The 23290-nt window shown below is 37.3% G+C and overlaps 1 protein-coding gene across 6 annotated transcripts in view; it reads left to right on the top strand.

Annotated features, from left to right (window-relative positions):
- Nucleotides 1–23290, top strand: part of ATP8B4 (ATPase phospholipid transporting 8B4 (putative)) — a 339741-nt gene that overhangs the window by 264887 nt on the left and 51564 nt on the right. For all 6 annotated transcript variants that reach the window (XM_072623610.1, XM_072623613.1, XM_072623609.1 and 3 more), the window contains 3 exons: nucleotides 1113–1224; nucleotides 3404–3509; nucleotides 15744–15891. In XM_072623610.1, coding sequence (XP_072479711.1) covers nucleotides 1113–1224; nucleotides 3404–3509; nucleotides 15744–15891 — 366 coding nt within the window. The remainder of the gene's footprint in view (nucleotides 1–1112; nucleotides 1225–3403; nucleotides 3510–15743; nucleotides 15892–23290) is intronic.

A 23290-nucleotide genomic window follows, 5' to 3' on the forward strand; every position in this document is an offset into this window, starting at 1 on the left:
TAGACTAGACATACTAGCTGTATCACCATGGGGATATAATTTAATTTCTTAGCGCTCCTCCCTAGGCAATTCTGTAAAACCACATGAAAGAGATAAGTTCTTAACCTTTCCAAATCAAATGAAGAAAGGATGAAATCAGACCAACAGGTATAAACCTTATATAGACACATGCCAAGAGATTGGGAGCAGTGAAGAGACATTGTGGCTGGCTCCTTGGAGTAGAATTGGATAAACCCTTTGTGAGGAGAGATAGGGGTTGATATCTGAAGTTCAAAGCCAAGGTCAGATTGAGGAGGAATTAGGGGGTAAAATTGGATTTGGTACACAGTTTGCCAATTGCAAAAGCTAGATATAGTTTTTGATATATTCATGTTGACATCATATGTTCGATTTCTTAAGAGGTTCTATACCCCAGCCTACTGCTAATCAGTTGTTGCCCCATTTATTTGACGTATCTAGAACCATCTCCCACAACTTTTTCTATCCCTGTCTCCCTTAGCATCAATCAATCAATCAGTCCACAGTTATTAAGTGTCTATTATATGCCAGGCACTGTGCCAAACTCCAGAGATAGAAAAGGAGGCAAAAGATAACCTCTGTTCTTCTGAAACTAACCGTCTAATGGGGGAGACAACCTGCAAACAAATAAATACATACTATTTAACAAGATAAATAGGTAATTAACAGAAGGAACATACTGGAATGAAAGGAGATTGGGAAAGACTTCCTGTAGAAGGTAGGATTTTAGCTGGAACTTTTGGGAAGCTAGGGAGATCAGTAGTCAGATTGGAGGAGGAAGAATGTTACAGGAATGGAGAACAGCCAGAGAGAATGGTGGGAGCCTACAGATGGAGTGTTCTTGAAACAGCCACGAGGCTGGATTTAAGAGTAGATTATGAAGGGCTTTGAATGCCAAACAGAGCATTTGGGATTTGATCCTAGAGGCATCATATTTGTCACCTGAGCAGCAGGATTTATGGGGGTGGTGGGCTGCTGGTAGCTGCAACTATGCATTCCTATAATTTGCTGTGTCTTTATTTGCCTTCCACACTCTTCTGTTGAGAATGCCTATGCCCTTCTGTTAATGTTGGATTTTCTTTTTCTCAATGCAGTTACTAGGCGCCACTGCAATAGAAGACAAATTACAGGACGGTGTTATTGAAACTATTGCTAGTTTATCACTCGCTAACATTAAGATCTGGGTCTTAACAGGAGACAAGCAAGGTAATCTGAAAGGACATGATATCGATATATTTGTACAGTGAAGGAAATTATCACAGTAAAACGTCTATTTGAGGAAATCCAATGAATCATCAGTAGAATAAATGTGTATTTATTAAGTGGAAAAATAAAATAAATAAATGTTAATTCAATAGATATTCTTCAGTACTCTAATAGGAAAAAGTCTAAAGGTGAAAAAAAGCTCATATTTGAAACAATAAAAAGACCCTCAAACTTTCCATAGTTCATCAGAATATCCAACATAGACTTTCTAAATCTATGTCGACATGACTTTTTGTTGTTATTCATTTGTTTTCATTGTATTCTACTCCTTATGATCCCTTTGGGGGTTTTCTTGGCAAAGGTACTGCAATGGTTTGCCGTTTCCTTCTCCAGCTATTTTACAGATGAGGAAACTGAGGCCAACAAGATTAGGTGATTTGCCCAGGGTAACTCAGCTAGTAAGTGTCTAAATCCAAATTTGAACTCAGGTCTTCCTGATTCTAGGATTGGCACTTTCTCCACTGTGCCACGTAGCTGCCCCTACCTTGTTCTATACTAAGAATTAAAGTTCAGAAAGAAGACTCTTGGGCATTGTAAAATCCTCAGTCAATTCATGGAATGATACTGATAGCTAGCCTTTAGATAACATTTTAAGGTTGTAAAGCACTTCATCTATGTTCTCTTATGGTCCTCACAACAACTCTGGGAGGTAAGTGCTATTAATTTATAGTATTATACAGCTTTCCTCTCAGGATACCAGAAAATTCATTTAACTGGAACCATCATTCCATAAGAAGTCTGCTCAGTTAAGGTTTTCATTAAAATTGAATTAAGTAGCTTGTTTTATTTTCTTACTTAAAAGATTATTTAGTCACATACAGATCATTGGATTAGAAGTTAGGAGGTCTGAGTTGTAGTTTTTGAGGGAATGGCTTTATGGCCTGGGACAAAGACTCTAACTTCTGTCCCTGTTTCCATAAAATGAGGTGACTGAAAGGGTTTTTAAGGTTTCATCTGGCCCTATCAGCTAGGCAGTGCAGTGGGTAGAGTGCTGGCCCTGGAGTCAGGAAAACTCATCGTCCCAAGTTTAAATCTGACCTCAGATATTTCCTAGCTGTGTGACCCTGAACAAGTCACTTAATCCTGGTTGCTCCAATTTCCTCATTTGTAAAATGAGCTGGAGAAGGAATGGAAAATCACTCCAGTTGGTATCTTTGAACAACAAGCTAGCTCTATCATGCTATAATTCTAAATTGGGAATCTTATTAGGTGGGGTTAGAGAGGGCAGGGGAGGAAAAAGTGTCAGCCTTGGAATTAGGAAAACATGGGTTAAATCCACTTTTGACACAAACTCCGTGGTTATACAGCTGGTACCATTTAATTTCTTTGTGCCCTAAACCCTAGAGATTATGAATGACAGACAAATTACTAATCTTTTTCAGTTGAGAGTTTACACATTGTGGGTACACTAAACTGATAAAATCATAGTCTAAAACTAGATAGAACAACCAATCAAAAAAAGGGAAAATGGTGGTCAAGTTCTAACTTTCTAATCATTCTCATTCACAATTAGAAACATTAATGTGGTTTATAATAAAAATCTGTCAACAATTAATAAGTATTGATTAAGTATTTTCTATGCCAAATATTGTCTAAGAATTACGTAGAGGTATTAGATACTGTATATATTTAGATGAGGTAGCTGGGTGTCTCAGTAGATAGAGCACTGGACCTGGAGTCAGGAAGACCTGAGTTCAAACCTAACCTCAGACATTTATTAGCTGTGTGATCCTGAGCAAGCCATCTAACCTCTGTTTGCCTTAATCTACTGGAGAAGGAAAGTATCTTTGCCAAGAAATCCCATGGACACCCCCACCCTATCCCACCTCCCCTTCTCTTTCTCTCTCTCCCTCTCTCCTTCTCCCTCCCCTCTCCAAATTCTTCTCTCTTTCCTCCTCCCTCCAATCTTCCTCTCTCCTCGATAACACAAATATCTGTTCCACTGATAGCTTTTAATTTAATATATGTGTGTATAAATATATATGTTTGTGTATATACATATGTATATAAGTATAATCATATCCACATATTTTATCTGTGTATATACATGCACTCATATATAATTATACCTTATATAAGTATGTAATTACCAACTGAGCTGGCTTTCATGTCTCATCAGAAACTGCCATGAACATTGGTTACTCTTGTAACATGCTAACAGATGACATGAATGAGGTATTCATCATATCAGGACAAACTGCAGCAGAAGTCCAGGAGGAGCTCAAGTAAGTACATCTTAAAAAGAAAAGAAAGGATCAGCCTGAATTTTAAGAATATGGGAAAAGGATCCTGCAGTTAACACGCAGTGTAAGACTTGTTCATATTTCATATTTGAAAATCATTTTAGTAAGCATGATCCACAGTGATTGGAGATTGTCTGACACCAGTAATGAATCACTGAAGTGGAGACTTCCATTTTCCCCTAGTGCCTTCATTGCAATGGTTGGATGTAGTATTTTATGAAAACATGATGTGACAGAAATACTGTGGATGTAAAATTAGAAGACTGGGTACCATCAGTTTATTTCCACAAACTCTTAATGTTTCTGAAAGGCATGGTATCAGGTGGTAGGATGCCAGGATTAAAATAAACAGGAATGAGTTCTGAATTCAAGGAGTTTGTCTTCTTCTGGAAGCTGAATATTAAATGGATAATTAAATACAAAATCACTTGAGGAGGAAAAGGGCCCAAACAACTGAGAGAATCAGGAAAGACTCTTCATAGGAGAAGGCATGTCAGTTGAGCCTCGAAGGTTGCTAAGGTGTTTTAAGAAGCAGAATTGAGGAGAGATTGGATTCTAAGGCTGAGGTATGGCTTGTACAAAGGTGTGGAAATGGAGTGCGGAAAGCCAAGGTTGCACAACAGTAAGCTAGAACATAGAGTGTATGAAGGGGAGTAAAATAAAACTAGAAATGTGGTCTAGTTTGTGGGGAACTTGAAATGACAGGTTGAGGATTTGTGTTTACCCTAGGTATAAAAAGGAACCATTAAAGACTTTTGATCCAAAGTGTAACATGATCAGATCTGTTCTTTATGAGGGTTATTTGGGAAGCTGGGGGGATGATGAAATGTAGAGAAGGGAGGCTAGAAGCACAGAGACAAATTAGGAGGTGATTGGAGCAGTCCAAGTGAGATTTGATAAATACAAAGGCAAATTAGGAGGCTATTTGTGATATTACAGGTAAGAGTTGATAAATGCCTTAATTAGAGTGGTGGACACATGAGCAGAGAGAAGGGGATGAATGAGAAATAGATTGTGAAAGGAAAATCAACACAATTTGGTAACTGATTGGATGTGGAGGTGAGGAAGAGGGAAGAATCAAGAATAATTCCAACACTGAGAATTTGGGTGACTGGAAGTGTTGGGGTTATTGTTTTCAATCATTTTTCAGTCATGTCTGAATCTTTGTGCCCCCCACTTGGTGTTTTCTAGGCAGAGATACTGGAGTAGTTTGCTGTTTCCTTCTTCAGCTCATTTTGTGGATGAGGAAACTGAGGCAAGCTGGGTTAAATGACTTGCCTAGGGTCACACAGGTAGTATGAGTCTGAGGCTGGAATTTGAATTCAGGAAGATGAGTCTTCTTGACTCCAGTACCAACACTCAATCCATTGTGCCACTTAGCTGCCCACATTTTGTGGTATCTGTGACAGAAATAGGGAAGTTTAGAGGAAGGACAGATTTAGGGGGAAGAAAGTTCCATTTTGGACATACTGAGTTTGAGATAGCTGTAGAATATCCAAGTGTAGACATTCAAGAGAAATTGATTATGCAAGGTGGAGGATCAGGAAGGAGATTAGGGTTGGCTATAAATAAATTTGGGTGTCATCTGCATAGGGATTATAAGTGAGCCCATGAGAATTGATGATTGCAAAGAATGAAGGTATATATACGTGTGCATATATATAATATATATGTATGTATATGTATATATGTGTGTGTGTATACATATATGAAGACCCAGAGAATAGCCTTGAAGGACATTGATATTTTGAGGCTAGACATAAATACTGATCAATCAAAGGAGATGTAGGAGCTGCCAGAACGATAGTAAGAGAACCAAGAGAGCACAGTGTCCTGGAAGCCAAGGGAAGACAGAATATCCAGGAAAAAAGGGGAGGTAAACGGTGTCAGATGCTTTAGAGAAGTGAAGGACGTGGCCTGAGAAATGGGCTTTGGGTTAATGATCAATAAATCCTTGGAGAGAGTCCTTTTAGTAGAGTGCTGAGTTCAAAAGCGAGTCAGATCTCACCAGGTCTCATGAGGTCAGCTTCGCTCTGTGATGCCCACTTTGCCTCACTTATTTCCTATGTTAATGCATTTACATACAGACTTCTGAAGCCATAGATTTTTTTTTTGCTTTTATCCTTGGATATTTTCTCAGGTATACTACTGCGTCTCTATTCTACTGTTTGGAAAATCACAAAAAAATCACCTTTTTTCGGGATCTCACTGGGCATTTAGTCAGCTTGACATGAAGGAAAAATGAATAGACAGAGGTATCCCAAACTGTAATGGACTGTCTCAGCACACAGTGGAATTTCTTTCATCGCAGGTTTTCAAGAAAATGCTAGCTGTCAACTTGTTGTGTATGAAGTTCAGGGTAACACTGCAGGGCGGAAGGGGAAGGGAGCATTCCCAAAGAATGGTACTGCCAGACAAGGTTGGCATCTATGGGAGGGGTATAGATGCTAATGGAGAATAACAAAGAGGGTGCCCTCCTCCCCACTATCTCCAGTTCCATGGATAACCCAGTGGTACACCCACAGTCTGTGCAGTCCAATCCAAGTCTCCAAGCTATTCAGCACTGACGCTTATAGAGAGCTATAGACAGAGATGACTTGGCACGAAGAGAAGAATACTCTGTCATTTAAGGGGTAAAGAAATGGGGTAGTCTGTACTATTGAAATCAGGGTGTTTTCTGAGTTTGCCTAACAATGAATAAGAAATGAAGGGCAGGGATCCAGGAAATTTAAGTGTATGTCACAGCAAGAAAATAAGTGGGGAAGAGGGGCAAAATCCAGAGCTGAACCTTAGCAGACATGCACCCAAGGAGCTGGGGCTGTGTCAGTTCATCAAAACAGCAAATTAAGAGCCAGTCTTCAAATCTGGATATTCTGTGACTGTAGGATCATAAATCACAAATATTGGGCTGTGTGGGATCCTGGGGTCTTAGCTATAAAGTTAAAAGATACCTAGTTTTTGGGGGCAGCTAGGTGGCTCAGTGGATAGAGTACTGGACTTCAGACACTTACTAGCTATGTGATCCTGGGCAAATCACTTAATGCTATTTGCCTTAGTTTCCTCATCGGTAAAATGAACTGCAGAAGGAAGTGGCAAACCACTCCATTTTCTCTGCCAATTAAACTTCCCCAGAAGAGATCACGAAGAGTTGGACATGACTGAAATGACTAAACAACAACAAAAATGTTTTGTCTGTATGTTGTCGTTTGCACATTGTCTTCTCCCATTAGACTGTGAACTCCTTAGGAGAAAGGACTGTATTTTGCTTATCACAGGGTCAGGCACATAGTAGGCATTTAACAAGCTGAGTAGGTGCTTATTGACCCACACTGCCTGACTTTCTAATGGGAAGATAGCACACATGTAAGGTTTCAGCTGCAAGTCAGATGTTCAGAGTACAGCAACAATGCTGATGATAATCCTTCTTCAATGTTATTTTCACTAATTTGTTTGTTGTGGCCCCATTTGGCAATGCCAAGGACTTGGGTGGCAACATTTTTCTGTTTTGAATGTTTTCTGTGGCTATGATACCACCAGGACCAGTTGCCAAGCTGCATCTCCACACCTTTAACCTCTCTGGGCCTCATTTTCCTCATTTGTAAAATGAGAGTGTTGGATTAGATGATTCTACAGTATACGTCTATGTCTACGATCCCATGAAATAATTTCCCTCTTTTCTGGCTGGCTCAGAATACAAAACATTCATGTAGGTTTCTCAGGGTCATGGTAGACACAGAAATAGATGCTCACCCACTTCTTATTCTTCTACTTTATTGTAAAAATATCCGGCACAAAGAATGAAATTTTCTGAGTAAAGATGGTGATTCATATGAGATGTCACGAAAGCATAATGCTATTTAAGATGCTTTAGTTGAATTCATCCAGTTTATACTATGTATTCACTGCTTTCTGTGCACTATGATTTACCAGGGAGGCAAAAGAGAATAAAGAGGATTGGAATATGCTTGAAGATGCTTTCTCCTCTCAGTGTGGACTATCTACATATGTGAAGAATTGTCTTTCTAAGAATGAAATCTTAGCATTTTAATTTGCATTGTCCTATATTCTTACATGTATACCCTTTGAAGGACAGTGGGAAGTTCATGCAGAAAACATGCATAGTAAGAACGAGATTGAACTCATAGTAGTTGTAGCAAGGGAAGTGACCTAAATGCTTCCATTTAAGCTTGTCAGATATGTTTAGAACATTTCATAAACATGCGTGTGTAATTTTCATGCTTATCATGCGTATTGTTTGTCTCAGATTTAGTGTCTTAAAACAATTCTAGACACATTGAACCCTACGTTAATTTGATTACCATAGCCACTTTGATATTAAGGTCAAAGAGATATTATTTCTGTTTGGGTTTCTTAGAAGATTCTTTTCCTGATTGCATTTCATAAACACATATGCCCTTTACACAAAGAAAAGCAGACTGAGAATGTATTTGGGGTTGTTCTAACAGATCAATTCATTCCATATTTTATCCGAGTAGCATTGATCATGTGCTCCATTCCAAGAAAAATTCATATTCTTTAACAACTCACGAGCTGACCATAATTCCTCTACAAATACTTTTAAAACAGTCCTCTAAACTGGCATTTGCCATTTATTGATTCAGTACATTTATCAAATGTCTGCTAAATACAAGCCATATTTACTGTACATTTGTTTATTCATCACATATTTACTGGATACCTGCTCTGTGCCTTAGAGAAGTTCAGAAGCAGGGTGCTACGTTCCATACTATTTGGAAAGGGCGGGAACATAGGGTTTGGTGTCAAATTGTTTTATGTCATTAACTCTGAGCCAAGCTGTATGCATGATATGTTTGAAAAGTACCTCTCCATGTTTAGGAATGTTTTAAACACATATGATGGAGATTTAGACAATTCTAAAACTAGTTTTAGATTATAGATTAAATAATATTTAGATCATATATTGAATTTAGCTTAGAGTGACCACATTGAATACTTAGATCATAGATTGAATATATTGAATATTTAGATCATATAATGAATATATGTATATATATATATGTAAAATGTATATGTGTACGTGTATCCAAGCTGGAAAGAACATTAGGCATCATCTAGTCCAACTCCTTCAATCTCCAGATGAGGAAACTGTTGTCCTAAGAGGTTGACAATGACCTACCCAAGGTCACATAAGTAGCGATTATCATAGACAGGCTTAGTCCTCAGTTTCTGTAACACCAAGTTAAGCACTCCCAGATTCATCCATCTTCCTCTGTACTTTTTGGTCCTTCCCTTTCTAATAAACAGTCTTAGGCAAAATGCCAAGTTGGTAGCATTTGAATTCAATACCATGCTCCCCAACATCCATACCTTCTCTTAGTATTGCACACCATGGCTTTCCATGGAGGCATTCCCTCCCCAGGCAGGGCAAAGATACTGGCTCTGGCTCTTTCTTTTTCTACTGATCCTAACTCGCTCTCCTGTCTGACCTTGTCAAAGTCAGTAACTCGGAAAGTGATTTGCTCAATGTCTTCTTCAGAAGTAGATTACTTTTAACTATGTGTTGAGATTTTTCTGAACTCGTTTACCTTCAGGTGGTAGTAGCTAATCATTGCTAAATGGGCTGTTTTTCCCAAGGATGACTGCATTGGTAAGAAAGTACTTCTAAAACGTAGTGAAATGCATTTTTAATGATGGGATTTGCAGCATCAGTGACAAGTAGGTCAAGGAGAAAATTCTGGAAAGAGAGAAGTCTTATTGGTATTTAGTCAAGGAGTTCCAATCTTTTTTTTTTTTTTATTAATGTAGACCCCTTTGGCAATCTGTGAGGCCCTTGGACCCTTTCTTACAATATTGTTTTTAAATGCATAGAATAAAATACATAATATTGTGAAGGTAAAAATAAAGACACATTTTTCCAAAGTTCATGGACCCCATGAAATTAAACCACACACCCTATAATACTAGATCAATAACTCCTGCTCTAGTCATACTATATGAGTGATCAACATCTCTAACATATCTTCATTATCCTCATGTTTTCAGAAACTAGCATAGTACTTTGCCAATGGTAGGTCTCGCAATTAAACAAACATTTATTATTTATGTTGCATTTGGCCCTGGGGATACGTAGATGAAAAACAACACTTTGTTGACTCTCAAGGAATTTTTTATCTGAGGGAGAAAAGATGTATACAAACAAATAATGTAAAACTAAATGTTATATCAGGCTGTCAAGAAACAGTTACTAAGCCTGTATGTTCTGGGCATTATAATAAGTGAGAGGAGACAGAGAAAGGCATAATTGATTCCACAGAATACATTCTGATATTAAAGACTCGTCCTAAGGATGATAATATGAGATTTTATATGTGTACATATACATGTGTATATATGCATATATGTAAAATGTATAATATATTTATATGTATCCATAATGATATATACATACAATATGTTATACATGTATAGATAACATTTTACATATGTATAGCTGAGATATATGTGTAAATACACATAATATGTACCATACATATGTATATGAGATTTTATATACACATATAAATATAATATGCGTTATATGCACATAATATATTCCATACAATATATATGTACATATACACATGTATATACATATATAAAATCTCATAGATATACATATAAACCTCACATATATGTATAGTGCACACATAAGATACATTATCCCTATATAATATGTAAAAATATGGTAATGCATTGTATTAAGGACATCATAACATCTGATATAAAACACTTTGAAAAACTAAGAAGATTATTAAATACGAACTACATAAGCATACACACCTAACTCTAAATATTTAGTATATCCCAAATCAATCAATGAACATGTCATTTGTGAGAATAACCCCCTCTCCCCCAAACTGAAATAGCATTAGAAGAAATTTCATTAGATCATTTGGCAGAGGAGAATGAGCCAGAAAGAAGACGTGGTTTCCTCTCTTCTAGGCTCTAGGAGGTTTACAAGGGTGCCCCCACACAAACCACATGTATGTGGTTAAAGAATTGTGCTGAGAGGACTACTTGAAAACAAGGTAAATTGAGTTAGATATCAATAAATATAAGCATTCAATAAAATTTGGGCAAAACCAAAACAAAAGGAACCCAAAACACAAACAAGATCTTGCGGAGGGGACCCCAAGCAGAAATGTTTGGGGTCAATCCAGGACCTGGGGGAATCAAAAATTCTTTGGCATTCTTGCATAGTTAGTGAGGTCAGGGCAACATTATTGGTTCAAACAATTTCTAGTCATATAAAGTTACAGTTAAACAATATAATATTTTTATAATGTTAAAATATAATAATAATAATATAATATTGTTATATAATAACATAATATAATGTTTTCTGAACAATACAATAGAGTATTTTTCACAAACATTTATCAAATAAAATATCTCCTCTATGACAGGCATTGTGCTAGGCACTAGGGTTATAAAGAGCAAAATAAGACAATCTTTTCTTAACAAGCCTACATTCCATCAGAGCAGTTCCTACAGCCAGGAAGGTGACTGAAGTGGATACTGTGGATTGCTTAGAGCTTGGTCAGATATCAAAGATGCCAAGGCCATCCACTGCATCCTGGGCCGTCACCAGTTGTCCTGACTCTTTTGTCTTGTCCCCAGACTTGGATGATTCTGGAAGAGAGACTGAGGCTGAAGACTCTGCATAGCTCTGCTTCACTTAAATCCAATTCATATGCCCTGTGATGTCATTGATTCTCTTTGAAAATGAAGAACAAAAAACCCCATAAGCAAACAATGAAAAACTAAACACAACATTTCCAAGTAAACAGGAGAGGAAGGATATGGGCAAAGTTAGGTACAAGGGACCTAATATGAAAATAATGAGAAGACAGAGTAGGAATAGAACACTTTTAGCTGGTGAAACTGGGAAGGCTCCATGGAGGAGCCAACCTGTGGTTGGCCTTAAAAGAAGAGGAGAGTTTTCATGTGTGGAGATGGAAAAAGCATCTCTTTCAGGATATATGTATACACACATATATAATATAATATAATATAAAATAATATAATATAATATAATATAACAAAATAATATAATATAAATGAAAGGATTTTGCCTAAGGTCACAAAAAAACCCAACTCAGTTGCCTCCTCCTGGGTCATCTCTAGTCACCCTGAGGAATATCTGGTCACTGGATTCAGATGGCTCTGGAGGAGAAGTGAGGCTGGTGCCCTGCACAGCCCTCCCTCACTCAAAACAAAGTCAAGTGCAAGTCATGTCATCATTTCTCTGATGGCGTGGTCTTCTTCGCCAACAAAGGATGAACACACACACAAATGAAGGATCCTTGAATTGGCATTGGGCATGTTGGGTTTGAAGTCTAACTCTAACACTTACTTGCTACATGACCACAGGTTAGCTGTTTAATCTAACAGAGCCTCAGTTTCCTCACCTGTAAAATGGGAATAATCCTACCTACCACACACCTTACAATTTGTTGTGGAGAATATACTTCATAAATCTTGAAATCCTCTATGAATGATAGTTATTATCTGGGGATGTAGCTTGTGCACTTTCACAAAAGCAGATAAGGGCAGTACAAACTTGGATTGAATGAATAATTGCTTGTAAAGTTATTTTACATATTAAAGACCTAGCATGGGCCATGTGGATGCTGGCACCCATGTTCTACTCTGATGTTGTTCAGGGTACTCACGGAGAAAATTCCACCAGTTTTAAAGAATTCACATGTAGGATGTCTTCTTTTAAAAACTGTTTCAAATGTCAAACGTGCGCTCAATTCAGCAATTTAAAAATATCAGCCAGCCTGGTTTTCTTGTATTCTTTAGATTAAAATAATTGATTGAATTTTTACTGATCAAATGACGATGGTAGCATTATATAGTGATAGTCTACGTCTCCTCAAATTTTTTTCAGTGATACAAAAATAAGTAAGTAGTAATGAGCAGGGAAATTATTTTATTGGTTCCATGTAAAGTGATGTACCAGTGAACGGAGCCTTGGCATATTTACTGGTTAGGTTGGTAATGTTGTCAAATGGATGGATTATCTTATCCAAAATGGGGAGTCTGTTATCTTGTCAAACTTTCTAGTGCAGAAAGATTGAGCAATCAATGTACTCAATTTTGATTCAAACTTAAAACCATCAGTGATTTCTTTTTAAAATGATGTTAAAAGAATACCACTGGGAATCTTGAGAAAAGCATTCTATTTGCATGATCTGGACTTACACTTTCAATAACTTACTGTATTTAGATAGTTGCCTACGGCACTAGGAGAGAGATGATGTGACTCACCCATGGTGGTATTCAGAGTTATGACTTAATTCAGAAAATTTATATTCTGTACAGTATTTGACAGAATCAGAGTCAATTCAGGACTCAGGGCTTCCTGACTCCAAGATTTACCCTCTGTTCATTACACCATTCTACTTCATATTTGTCCTATACCCATTCTACCAAAACCTTCAGGAAAAGGAGAAAAAAAATAAAGACTTAAGAGATCACTGCTAGGTTTTTCATTGTGTTAGGTAATCTTCCTATATCTTAATTTCAGTGAAAATATATTTAATATCTCAATAAATATTCTTCCTTTAAATTATTTTGTTCTTTCAAGAACAGATATTTTTATTTATTTTCCAGAAAAATTTTTTTGGAGTAGAGCATGCCATGTGATTTTAGATGGGACCAATGACTTTTGTCACTGATTCTTGTTTTCCACTCAAGACAAGCTAACACTGCTTGTCTAATCACTCACTGATATATTCAAGATAGTCCAGGCATTAGAATACTTTAGATCATAATAATTAGAGCTTTTCTACATGCCTATATAATAATAAACCACCCTTCATTAGGAAGTTTGGGGAGAAAAACAAGCCATATGCTTTTCGCTTTTAGCATTTGTTCTTTGTATACTATGGTTAAGTATTGTGTGTTATTTCAAGCAAAATATATGATCCAAATATATAGAAACAGAATTGTGAGCATCTTTTATTTTCTCCATAAATTGTTTATGTGGAAACCAGCTGGTGTTTGAAGAAGTAAGCTCCAAGAAGAAAGGGTGAATGTCAGCCATAGATCAATAGGCAAAGGTTTTAAAGTACAAGAACACACTCTTGGCTTGAAGAATTAATGAGTTCATTAGGAATTAGGGCGGAACCCCCAAATTTATCCATTCCTTTTAGTGCCCTTTCTTGTCTTTTTTGGGGAGATGGAGGCCTGAAAAAGTATTTATGCAATAGATTTAGATAATAGCTCAAGGAAAACTATCTTGAATAACTAGAAGATGTCTGTCTTTGTTTGAACTTTATCCTTCTTTGGTATGTTTTCATTCTTAAGGGGAAAACAGATTGAGAGACTTATATAGAATGAAGGACAGCATCATTAAATAGGAAAACCCCTTAAGATATTCTCACTTTCATAGTTCCTCAAAACCCAGTTCATATGTTCTGCAACAGTTTCAAAAAAATGAAGGAATGTTAATTTAAATGGAACTTCTCTTCTCGTGTGCGCGTGTGTGTGTACGTGTGCTTTGTTTTGATAGATGGGACTTATTTTTCATGTATGTAATAAGAATTCCCTGAAGTGATTATTGGTTCAAAAAGTCCATTCCACCTATTTTATGTAACCTTTTTAATCCTGCCCCCAACCTTTGACCCCTAACCCCTTTCTCTCTCTCATCCCCCCCCATTTATCACTACTGACTTTATAATTAATCCTTTTCCTTCATTTTGTAGTGCAGATTTTAAATGTGTGACATCATGCTTAGGGCTATAATAATAGATTCTTTTTTCATAAATGCAGGCTGTGATTCCATTACTGGGCCAGCAGAAGGAGATGTTGAGGCAGAAGATAAAATTAAAACACACACATACACAACCCTTAAATTATTAGTATTGTACTTTCCAATAATTAGAAAGTTGAAGGTTAATTTCATTGCTTTTACAATGAACAGTCTCTTCTTTCAAAAGAGCCTCAATATAAAACTATTTCCACAAATGTTTTCTTTATTAGAATGAGTGTTTTGGGAACCATTTCATTTTACTTCTGGGCATAACTTTCATTTAGAGTTCATTCTTCGCTCCCCATTTACACACTGATTCTTAGCTTTGTAGAAGCAGAATGTGGGTGGTGACTCCACATTTTACTTCGTTTCATTCACTGTAGCTCATCTCCAAGGCACTATGTGGGGAAGGAACTTGGAAGATCCAAGTCCTGTCCCTTAGGAGGCCTCTTTCTGGTCACTCTGGAATCTGCTGTGGTCATGTGGCTCTCCCCTGAGTTCACTTCAAAGCATGCAATTTACTCATCCTTGAGTAGAATGCCCCAAAAGAGGAAATGTTCTTTCCTTTGTGTACTGTTTCTGTTCTCTGAACAGAACGATGGTACTTTTGAAGGTGTTACATAACTCAACACAAACCCAACTGATGCATGCTGGAGTTAGCTTGGGAGGCCAAGTAAAAAATTGTTCTGCAGACATTGTTAATAAAAAAGCAAAAACCGAAATCCTCAAGGAATTTTCCATCTGGTACATAATCTATTTTGGTGTCTATACTTTCTGTCCCCAGATGATATATTCTGTTGTCTGAACGGATGATTAAAACTTTCTCTTAAAATGCCCTGTGATTTTTATATAATGCCTGTATCAATTCAGTAAACAACTTGTCATACTTCAAAGAATGTATTTCTTGGTGGGCTAAGATTTTAGGCAGAGCTCACATTACATTGTTCTGCAATTCGGTGTGTATTATTTTTGACATTGATGCCCCAGGATTCCTAGAAAATTTTCCTTGTTTTCTTTAAACTTCCCCCACATCCCCTCCCCATAGTATTTAGTGGCAGTATTTATATGCCAAGTCAATTGTCCTTAAGTCCTCGAAGCTCAAACAACCCTATAGAGGAAATCTGTCAAGCTCCCAGTTCAAACTCAGATCAGTGACTTAACTTTTAAATCACTTAAAACATTCAAGATGATTTTGTTTTCATTATGTTTACCCTCCCCCTGTCCCCTTCTACCTCCTGGAATGTGGAAATTTGCTATGGTATCCTCATTACTTCAAAGACATGCTGCAAGCCTGCTGAAATTGGATCTTACTATAATCACTCTGAGTAGTGACGAAATGAATTTAGCTCTAGGTTAGTGTTTTGTTAAAATTAATAGATACTCTCTGTATAGGTCACTATGATCTACTTTTTTCTTTTTTAACCTCTTTAAAGGAAAGCCAAAGAAATGTTGTTTGAAAGAAGCACAGGTTTTACAAATGGCCATGCATTTTGTGAAAAACTCCAGGAGTTAAGGCTGGGCCCAACTGTAGAGGAAACAGTAACTGGAGATTATGCTTTGATCATAAATGGGCATAGTTTGGTGAGTAACTTTAGAGCTTTTGTCATTTCTTATTCTTCACCCCAATAATTGTCTTTTTTGTATTGTCATAATGAGGTCCTCTTTTATATTTCCCAAACTTCTGCCATGTGGAGAAACACAGCTCGTACAAATTATGGTTTCACTTCTGCGAAGGAAATTTCTAATATTAATTTCATATTTATTGTCCTTTGAACTACCATGCAGTGAAATGGTGGGTCCATGGAACTACACATTCACAGAATCTCATTCTTGTCCTATTGAGCATGGACCACTTAATGCTATTAAGAGTTTGTATAAGGGCAATATTGCGAATTCCTGCCAATTAATTAACAGAATGCAACAGGATGGATGGAATACGATTGTTTTTCTTGCTAATGTTTGTGATTTGAGGAGCACAACCTGACCTTCCAATAATTACTATACCAAATTATTGCCATTAAGATACCTCTGGTGGTTTTCCAAAATAGCAGCATTTTATAGTGATGCCAAACAATTTGCTTTGATTAGGAAATCTGGTTCTTGTCATAATAGAATAAACTTGCATTGTGCTTTTAATGTAGTTCAGGTTCTAAATCTTGAACAAGTATCAAGTGTCCTTCTGAGCTTCTAATTTAGAAGACAAAAGCTCCTATTGCACTGTGCTGGAATTATCATTTCTCTGCACAAAAGACCTAATCTCACATCTTTCTCTAGCTTTGATGTACATTTTTCACTTTGGGAGTTTGAAGAAGAAATATATCTTCCTGTAGACAGTTTCTTAGAGGACAAAAGCAGTTGGATGTGAGTATATTGTATTTTTCCCCCTGTGATCAGCTGTCTGTTAGCTCTTAGTGTTTAAAGCATTATCCAGCTGGATCCCAGACGTAATGATGTGTTGCCTTCCACACCATGGAAAGTTACAGAGCTCAGCTGCAGTCCAAACTCCGTTGAAAGGTTATAGAGGCGGTACTACCCTCCTCTCTTGCATAGATTAGCAGCAGCCCAAGGTTGTAGCATGGCAATTGGTCATCGAATTATTGACCTCTCTTCCCTTTGGAAAGGTGACCATTCTGAAAGTATTGTTACAAGGCAGAGGTTCGATTCTCCTTTTGTAGATCCAAGGAGATGATGAAGCAGTGGGAAAAGAGCAATTTGGAATTGAGGAATTTTAAATGTTTACCTCTGTACATTCTAGCAAGTCCAAGTTTCTTTCCAAGAAGAACTGTTCATATCTCAAGTGATGTGAGTGTAGGTTTTATTTTTTAAAAAGTAACTAACATTTATTTTGTCCAAATCTAAACCTCAAGCTTTATAGGATTTAAATGAGTCTGCTCTAACATAGAGATTGCTAAAACTCCTCCTTCATCCTTTGATTACATGGTAGGATGGCCAATAGTTGTAGGCTGAACTGAAAAGCATCATTTGTTCCTAGACAGGAGATTGGGTGCTGTGTGTACATGATCATACTTTCTCTAAGTTCTTGTGTCATGCAGACCATATCAGGTTAACAGATTCTTTTATATCCTGCACAGTCTCAAATACTTCTCATTAATGACTCAAAGGAATCCAACTTCAACCAAATCTTCACTTCTTAACATTGTTAGCTTAAGGAGTAGCATGTTATATTAGAAAGAGCAGAGGATTAAAAAGTTGGGTTTTGTTATACATTAGCTCTATTATTTTTAGCAAGTCATATGATCATAAGATCCTAAGTTTAAGACTTAGAAGGAACCTAGAGATCATCTAGTTCCATCTCCTTTTTTTCAGATGAGGATCTGGGTCCTAGAGAAGTAAAATGATCTGCCAGATAGATCTGGGATTCACACCCAGGTCCAGTATTGTGTACCCCAATGCTCTCAGCTTCACTTTCCTTTTCTTTAAAATGGGGCTGATAATACCACTCCTGAATACCTTATAGAGGTATTTGGAGGAGCAAGTCAATTAATGTTTTTGAGAGTGTTTTTGATGTAAAGTGCTAAAAATGTTAGAAAGTATTATACATAGGGATGTGGCTTCTAAGATGAAATAGAGTAATTGATAATTTTTAAATAATAGTTTGTTATTATTGTACTTTTCTGAAGGTCATTTTGTATGACTGTGACCTTGAATTTAAACTGCTTCATGATATATAACTTACCCTACGTATTCCATATTTAACATATATATTGAAGAGATTTTTTCAAAATTCTCAGACTTTGTAGCAAAGGTAGAAATTGGACTTAGGTGTCTGTCTTCTTGAAGATGACGTTTCTAAATCAGAATATCTCCAGTAGAGTTTCTGTGGCTAAGGTTATTACCTACCCTATTTTGGAAAGGATAGGCTGAGATTTGAGGTATTTTCCTGCTTGAAATTTTTCAGTGTCTAGAAATACAGCACTATATTGATAGTTAACACAATAGCATCTGATAACTAAGATGACATGGTGTCATGCATGGAGATAGATACTACTGGTACCAATGACATCAACAAAAGACTCTGTCTTATGTGTGTTTGTGTATGCCTCTGTGAGAGAGGGTTTATACTGGGAAGGAAGTACGGACAGGATCAGATTCTGAAAAGGTAGCTGTATACTAGATAAACCATAGGAGAAATAGGCAAGAAAGTACTTTTATTTACTTTTTCCTTTTCTAATTCTTCAGCCTATTCTGTTGTCTTGCTTCCTTGGATCTATGATCCCATTAAAATAAGTTATCCATCCAAAGGTGTTAATCACACCCATCCATACCTTCTCATAGACAACTCATGGGTGTATTCTGTCATAAATTCTCCACTGAGGGTTTACCAATGTGCTGAGACCTTCCTCTAGATCTTTCAATGTGCAGTGTCAACCAGTGTGGTGCTCAGGCAAGGCTGCTCACCTGTTATTTCTCTGTCTTTTTGTATGACTGGACCATCTCCTTTTCCTATCATGCAGAAACTGAATGATACATATTTATGCTACTTCTTGTGTACATGGTGTTGTTTACAATATAGTTAAGTTGTAGTCACAATATGTCTCTATTGCCCTTTGGATGATCAGTAATTTTTATATTTAGGAGATTGGCATAATCTATGATTTGTAACCATATGGCATTACCAGAAGAATATCAGTGTTAAAAAAGACAGGTTTTTGTTTCAGGCAGCAACTTGTGCTCTTTGAAAAGGCTTTACCATTTTCCAAAAGCAACCCACTCTACTTTCTGCCTCCTCTTTGATTTTAGCTCCAATTCATTTCCATTCTATAGTTTCTATTAAAGATACCATTGGGCCAACCCTCCATTTAACCATATATAAAATTGGACAACAGACATTCTTCCTTAATATGGTTCTTTCTATGGATGTTGTTAGGACGAATGCTTTTAAATCAGCCTATTCCAAAGCTTGGTACAATTAACAAAACATCGTCTACATTTTTATGCTTTGTCTGAGATTGTTAACCAGAGGGTTTATTCAACAACACATTCTCTTTTATTACATTATCAAGGGATTTTGTCTGATCTTAACATATGCACAGCAGTTTACAAAGCAGCATTTTAAAATAAATTCCTTTAAAATAATTAACAAAGAGTATTCACAGAGAGATCTTGGTTACCTCCAACATTCATTTAATTGTTTAACTGAGAAATCTAGTATGTTGAAGATATCTTTGGCGAGTCTGCCTATTCTCTCCTCATATTTTCATCAATGGTGCCCTCAATTCACGTATAGATCATACTTATATAGACTTTTATAGCAATAAGAGTGTAGATATATGGATCTCCAGCTATTGCTATCTTCTCAATTGCCTTTTTGGAGAGAGGATAATACAGATTTTTTTTCCTCTCTCTTTCTAGTGCCTTGAGGATTAAATACTCAAAATTCTAAAAACTACCGTCTTTGGCATCTATTTCTTTTTCTGCATCCTTGGACTTGTTTGCGTATTCTTGCTGACTTTATCATCTTTTATGCTCATTTCTCCTTCGTCATTTGATTCATTGGATACTTGGACATTAGAGTGCCAGTGATTGTTCTACTCTTATTAATAGGAAAAATTATTATAAAATATTTCATTTTCTGTTCCATTTTCACCTGTTTGTTGCTTTCTTTTTCATGTTTAAGGACTGTCATTTATTCTCAGTTTCTTCTCTGTTAAATGAGGGTGTTGTCCTCTGAGGTCCCTTCTACCTCCAGAGCTATGATCTTATGATTCCATCATCTGGATTAACTGGGTCACAAAACAAACTTTTTGCAAACTCATTTCCCCTTTAACTTCTTGCTGTTTTATGAGACAGTATTTCTTGTAACATTACATCATTCTCTGAGGTGCTACCCACACCGACCTATTTAACTTTCCACTTGGCCAGGAAGAGATTCCTCAGGGTTGGGTCATTTTTTTTCCTCTTTATGGTAATTCACTAAGTCACTTAAATTTTTTGTATGTATAGCTCACCATTGCCATGAAGATACCACTCAGTATCCATTAGCCAGTCACATGTTGGAACTGGGACTGCTAGGAAGAGTTGTGGGATTTTTGCTTATTTTTTGGAAAATTCTGGGGAAAATGTGTCAGATAGATTGGAAGCCAGATCATCATCATAATAATAGCTAACATTTATATAACACTTACTATGTGCCAGGCATTGTGCTAAAGCACTTTGCAATTATTATCCTATCTGATCCTTAGAACTACCTTAGGAGGTAGGTGCTATTATTATCATCCCCATTTTATGGATGTGGAAACTGAGGCAAATAGAGGGTAAATGACTTGTTCAGGGTCACACACCTAGTAAAATGTCTGAGTCTGGATTTTGACTCAGGTCTTCCTGTCTCTAGGCCCAGCACTCTATACAACATACCACCCAGCTAGCTGCCTTTGTGCTCCTCTGACCTTCCCTACAAAGTCTCTGAGAGATGGCTGAAGCTCTGGTCAGTAATGCAGTCAATGATTGGCTCAGAGAGACTGTGACAGTGTGTATGATGCTGATGGCACCAGGTTGGGTGAGATATCCCAAACTGCCCTTTAAAGACAATATACCTCCTCCAGAGTTGGAGAAGGAAGCAAAAACCTTGACCTTTCTCTGGGAAAGTGGAAGAAATATCCATCATCTCTTATGAAACACAGGATGGGAGCAATGACACAATGATTGCCATGGAAATGAAGAGTAAAATCACAAATCATTTGATGCTATAGTATTACTTTGAACCAGCTGGAGGTGATAAATAGAAGTAGTAAGTAGAAAAGGTTAATAAAATCCTAAACTAAGTCTCCTTGGGACAAATGGGAGTCAATCTAGGATGGAGGGAGAAAAAGAGGCTGCCTTTCAGGTATACTACACATATCCCTTTTTGTATTCCTTTGTACATGCCATTGCTACCCTATTCCTACCTCCCTTTATGAAGCAAAATGCCAGACAAGAATCTTTAGAGGAATTATACTCAGCTACTTTACTCATCACCCACATTCCTCATTGGTCTTTACCTTACATGTGTAGGCTACTTCACAGTGAATTTTGCTGCTCAACAACACAGACCTTTTTACTCCATTACACATGGGATTTTGTCTTTAACAGACATTTAGGAACATCTCATTAAATCTGATCCTATCTGTACTGCACCCATTGGTTTCATATCTTCTCAATCTAGTGTCAGTTGCTTTATTAACAAGAGCTTCAGCCACTTCTCAGACTCTTTGTAAGGAAGTCCAGAGAAGCATAAATCAATTGCCAAGTGATTACTTAAATCTTGGTGCCAAGATAGAAGATGAGATTCTCATCTGTCATTCTCAACCTTACTTCCTTCCCTTCTGACATCTCTTCTGTATGTCAGTAGCTAGGTTTTTCCTGTTTATAAAAATATTATTAATTTTTTCTTTTGTGTGTAACTTTTGATTCTTGGCATTTCTAGCTGCTTAAAGTATTCACTTATTTATAAACATGAAGCTTCTAAGTATTCTATGAGTCTTTGCCTCCTATCATTTCTTAATATTCTGCTATATTTTCCAATATATTTTTCACCATCTTATGCCCATCTTTGCTTCAAAGTCTCTCAGGATTAAGGAATACAAACTTCTTGAGTGTAGGGATTGGTTGCTTGGTTGTTGTCCTTCATCTTCAAAGAGGACCAAAATGACATCACCATTGTAAAGTGAAATTTCAGTGTGTCCGAATGTGGCTGATCAGACCAATATGAGTTCAGAATGCTCTACCACAGGTTGGGTACAGATAGTCTGTGTGAATATCCCAAATTTGTGCATCTTGCGTTTACTTTGTGCTGTCTCAATTCTGCTTTGTTCAAAGGGCACAGCACTTTTTCTGATGTGGGCACACCATGCTGAGCATTCCTGTGCCAGCGTCTCCCATGTTGCACAGTCAAATCCAAAGTTCTTGAGAGAAACCTTGAGAGTGTCCTTGTATCACTTCTTTTGACCACCAGGTGATTGCCTGCCCCATGTTAGTTCTCCATAAAATAGACTTTTTGGCAAGTGTGCGCTGTGCATTCAAGCAACATGGCCAGCCCTTCAGAGTTGCACTCTCTGAAGAATAGTTGAAATACTTGGCAGTTCAGCTTGAGCAAGGACTTCAGTGTCTGGTACCTTATCCTGCCAGGTGTTCCTCAGAATCTTCCTAAGACAGTTTGAATGGAAGCAATTCAGTTTCCTGACATGGCGCTGGTAGACTGTCCATGTTTCACAAGCATGTAACAATGAGGTCAGCACAATGGCTCTGTAGATCTTCAGTTTAGTAGTCAGTCTAATACCACTTCTCTCCCAAACTTTTCTTTGGAGCCTCCCAAACACTGAGCTAGCTCTGGCAACATGTGCATCAACCTCATTGCCAGTGTGTACATCCCTGGAAAGTACACTACCAAGGTTATTCACAACATTCAAAACTTTTCCATTTGTTGTAACCGATGGTTCCATGTATGATGGTGTGGTGGTGGCTGATGGAGCACTTGTGGTTTTTTTTTTTGGTGTTAATTATTAGGCCAAAATTAGCACAGGCAGCAGAGAATTGATCCATACTTTGTTGCATCTCAGCTTCAGAGGCTGCATTGAGTGCACAATCATCTGCAAACAGAAAATCATGCACCAACACTCCCTCCACTTTGGTCTTGGTTTGCAGCCTTTTCAAACTGAAGAACTAACATCAGTATGGTAGTTGACCTTGACGCTGTGCTCATCCTCACTGAAAACATTTGTCAACATGACTGAAAACGTCATGCTAAAAAGCATGGGAGCAAGCACACAGCCCTGTTTCACTCCATTGGTAACTGGGAAGGCACAAGAACGTTGTTCATTATCCAGAACCCAGGCAAACATGCCATCATGAAACTGACATGCAATATTGATGAACTTCTCTGGGCAACCAAATTTTGACATAATTTTCCATAAGCCCTTACAACTAACAGTATCAAAGGCCTTGGTCAGATCTACAGACGTTGTGTACAGACCTCTGTTCTGCT

This window comes from Notamacropus eugenii, chromosome 7 (genome assembly GCF_028372415.1).
Source record: "Notamacropus eugenii isolate mMacEug1 chromosome 7, mMacEug1.pri_v2, whole genome shotgun sequence".
Lineage (NCBI taxonomy): Eukaryota > Metazoa > Chordata > Mammalia > Diprotodontia > Macropodidae > Notamacropus > Notamacropus eugenii.